Here is a 4,055-nt window from a genome sequence, read left to right as displayed (position 1 = left end):
CTTCCTTCCTTCCTTCCTTCCTTCCTTCCTTCCTTCCTTCCTTCCTTCCTTCTTTCCTTCTTTCCTTCCTTCCTTCTTTCCTTCCTTCCTTCCTTTCTTCCTTTCTCTTTTTTTTATTTTTATTTTTTTGACAGTGTCTTACTCTGTCAACCAGGCTGGAGTGCATTGGCCCGATCACAGCTCACTGCAGCCTCCACCTCCCGCCTCAACTCCCTGAGTAGCTGGGACTACTTTGTAGAGACAGGGTTTCACCATGTTACCCAGGCTGAAAACTGCACTTTTCTTAATTTTGTTAGGTTCAGTTAAACAACTCCTGCTCAAATAACTGTATTCAAAAAGTGATGCTCAGTAGATGACATCTTTGGAAACAGGCATGATGACCCATGAAGTGTACATGCTTGGGTTACTGCAGAGAAGGTGCTGTTACTTGTAGAAATTTCTCTTCGCTTTTTTAGGTGGTAGCATTGGTAACCTTCCTGGAATGGTGATGAGGAGAATGGAAACACCTCCTTCTAGCCGTAGTGTAACTGGCTATGGAAGTTATGGAATAACTGGAAGAAGAATCCATATTTTCTTAATTAAAATAAGTTTAATTTACACAACTAAAATCTGCTTTAAAATGTGTCATCCTTTGTCAGTATTTTCTGTGGAGAAAACTGTTTTACTGTGAGATATTTAACTTTTATAATCTCTTGTAATGTTTTCTTGGTAATTTTGTTTTAGCAGTTACTACTCGTTTTAGTGCTTTGAATGCTCAATTCACATTTTTTTTGAGTGTGAATTACTTGCAATCAGTTCACATTTTCAAGGTATATGGTTTTAAATCTGATCTATTACATAAGGAAAAAGGAAAACAAAACATGTAAACTACAGCTATTCTAAAGAAGTGTTTATAATCAGTTCCTCATGCGTGAATTCATAAATTTTCAATGACAGCTTAAAATTGAGAGAGAGCCTGGATAGCTCCTTCGGTAGAGCATCAGACTTTTAATGTGAGGGTCCAGGGTTCAGGTTCCTGTTTGGACGTGCCCTGTGACTTTTAGCACCTAATTTTGACTCCATCTTTGAAAAAGCAAAAAAAAAAAAAAGGTATCATTTGGACCAGGTGTGGTGGCTTATGCCTGTAATCCCAGCACTTTGGGAGGCCGAGTTGGGCAGATCACTTGAGGCCAGGAGTTCAAGACCAGCCTGTCCAACATGGCAGAACCCAATCTCTGCTAAAAATACAAAAATTAGCCAGATGTAGTGGTGTACACCTATAGTCCCAGCCACTCGGGAGGCTGAGGCACAAAAATCACTTGAACCTGGGAGGCGGAGGTTGCAGTGAGCCGAGATTGCGCCACTGCACTCCAGCCTGGGTGACAGAGCGAAACTCTGTCTCAAAAAAGAAAAGAGAAAGAAAATTGAGAACATTGAATACTGAAGAAAACATTGGAAGATTGTATAACTACTTTATGAAAAAAATTACTGTTAATATTTTAAAGACATTGTTTTGTCATTCATGGAAACCAATATTGAATGAGAATGTGGTAAAGAAAATTCAAGTTATACATCTATTGCATTCCTTTGAATTCTTTCATTTTTAGGAAGCTGCACAAGCCTTAATTTATGCTGAGATGGCAGGATCAAGCCTAGAAAATATTCAAGAAAAAATAACTGAGTATCTGGAAAGAGTTCAAGCTCTACATTCTGCAGGTTAGTAAAGGACTACTAAAATTGTCACTTTTTTTTTCTTTTCTCCCATCATGTCTTTCCCCCATGTTTGTTTCTCTTCATTTTTACCTTTGAATCTTGATGCTCACTCTGTTGCTGCTTACTCCACTTTTGGTAATCACCTCTTTAAAAATCATTTAGAAGTAAGTTATAGATCTTTGAAGAGGAACCTTATAGATAATATAGTCCAGTTTCCTAATTTCCCAGAGTGCAGAGATGGTGAATTACCTATGTTCAAGCAATTTATTATTGGCAAAGTTAGGATTAGAATTCAGTTAAAGTCTGCTTTTAAAATGTCTGTCATCTGTCTCTTCCTTATAAAATTAAGTGACCGTTCCTCTTCAGTGTTTACAGACTTCAGCAGTAGGTTCACCGTGTCTTCTCTGTCGGTGTCTTCTACTTTCAAACCTTTGCTAAACTCTTTTAAACCATATTTTGGAAAAGTCACATGTAAGCAGAGACTTGGAACTACTTGTATTTATTTTTGTAAACAGCACAACAGGTACAATAATAGAAATATACATAGTCTTAATGGTCACAGTTTTGTTAGAGGTAACTGATGTTGACATTGTATTTACAAATACATTGATTTCTCTAAGGACTCTTTTTAACCCTCTTTTTCTGTTGCTGCATGATAAAGCCACAAGCAGAAGAATATTTATTCTTATGGACTTTGTGCTACTTTTTACCTCTCATTCTGAGTAGATGTGAGCAATTACAACAATATCATTGGGATAAAGTAGATTTAATCACTGGATTCCTTGTTACGACAGTTCCCTTAAAAACAAGGTAGTTTACTTTAATACAGTGCCCAGAAATTGCATGTATTGAAAACTATACTGCCTGTGTTATTGGAACATCACTGGAAACAAAGTATTGATTCATGTATTCAAACTATCATACAAAATTCAAAGGAACTTTCTTTTCCCAGCCAAGTAAATGAAGTGCTTAAATTTAACTGCCCAATAATTAGGAACTTTGTTTCATAACCAGTGTTTCTTTCTTTTTTTTTTGGTTTATTTTATTTTATTTTATTTATTTATTTATTCTTTTTATTATACTTTAAGTTCCAGGGTACATGTGCATAACGTGCAGGTTTGTTACATATGTATACATGTGCCATGTTGGTGTGCTGCACCCATCAACTCGTCAGCACCCATCAATTCATCATTTATATCAGGTATAACTCCCCAATGCAATCCCTCCCCCCTTCCCCCTCCCCATGATAGGCCCCAGTGTGTGATGTTCCCCTTCCCGAGTCCAAGTGAACTCATTGTTCAGTTCCCACCTATGAGTGAGAACATGCAGTGTTTGGTTTTCTGTTCTTGTGATAGTTTGCTAAGAATGATGGTTTCCAGCTGCATCCATGTCCCTACAAAGGACGCAAACTCATCCTTTTTTATGGCTGCATAGTATTCCATGGTGTATATGTGCCACATTTTCTTAATCCAGTCTGTCACTGATGGACATTTGGGTTGATTCCAAGTCTTTGCTATTGTGAATAGTGCCGCAATAAACATACGTGTGCATGTGTCTTTGTAGTAGAATAATTTATAATCCTTTGGGTATATACCCAGTAGTGGGATGGCTGGGTCATATGGTACATCTAGATCTAGATCCTTGAGGAATTGCCATACTGTTTTCCATAATGGTTGAACTAGTTTACAATCCCACCAACAGTGTAAAAGTGTTCCTATTTCTCCACATCCTCTCCAACACCTGTTGTTTCCTGATTTTTTAATGATTGCCATTCTAACTGGTGTGAGATGGTATCTCATTGTGGTTTTGATTTGCATTTCTCTGATGGCGAGTGATGATGAGCATTTTTTCATGTGTCTGTTGGCTGTATGAATGTCTTCTTTTGAGAAATGTCTGTTCATATCCTTTCCCCACTTTTTGATGGGGTTGTTTGTTTTTTTCTTGTATATTTGTTTGAGTTCTTTGTAGATTCTGGAAATTAGCCCTTTGTCAGATGAGTAGATTGCAAAAGTTTTCTCCCATTCTGTAGGTTGCCTGTTCACTCTGATGCTAGTTTCTTTTGCTGTGCAGAAGCTCTTTAGTTTAATGAGATCCCATTTGTCAATTTTGGCTTTTGCTGCCGTTGCTTTTGGTGTTTTAGACATGAAGTCCTTGCCCATGCCTATGTCCTGAATGGTACTACCTAGATTTTCTTCTAGGGTTTTTATGGTATTAGGTCTAACATTTAAGTCTCTAATCCATCTTGAATTAATCTTCGTATAAGGAGTAAGGAAAGGATCCAGTTTCAGCTTTCTACTTATGGCTAGCCAATTTTCCCAGCACCATTTATTAAATAGGGAATCCTTTCCCCATTTCTTGTTTTT

At 37.4% G+C, this 4,055-nt stretch overlaps 1 protein-coding gene across 2 annotated transcripts in view; it reads left to right on the top strand.

Moving 5' to 3' along the window:
- CAPN7 (calpain 7) overlaps window positions 1–4,055 on the top strand; it is a 49,111-nt gene that overhangs the window by 4,425 nt on the left and 40,631 nt on the right. For both annotated transcript variants that reach the window (XM_031935268.1, XM_023207392.2), the window contains exon 2: window positions 1,587–1,695. In XM_031935268.1, the coding sequence (XP_031791128.1) occupies window positions 1,587–1,695 (109 nt within the window). The remainder of the gene's footprint in view (window positions 1–1,586; window positions 1,696–4,055) is intronic.

This window comes from Piliocolobus tephrosceles, chromosome 2 (assembly GCF_002776525.5).
Source record: "Piliocolobus tephrosceles isolate RC106 chromosome 2, ASM277652v3, whole genome shotgun sequence".
Lineage (NCBI taxonomy): Eukaryota > Metazoa > Chordata > Mammalia > Primates > Cercopithecidae > Piliocolobus > Piliocolobus tephrosceles.
The sequence above is the reverse complement of the archived record's forward strand: the minus strand, read 5'-3'. Positions and strand labels throughout refer to the sequence as shown.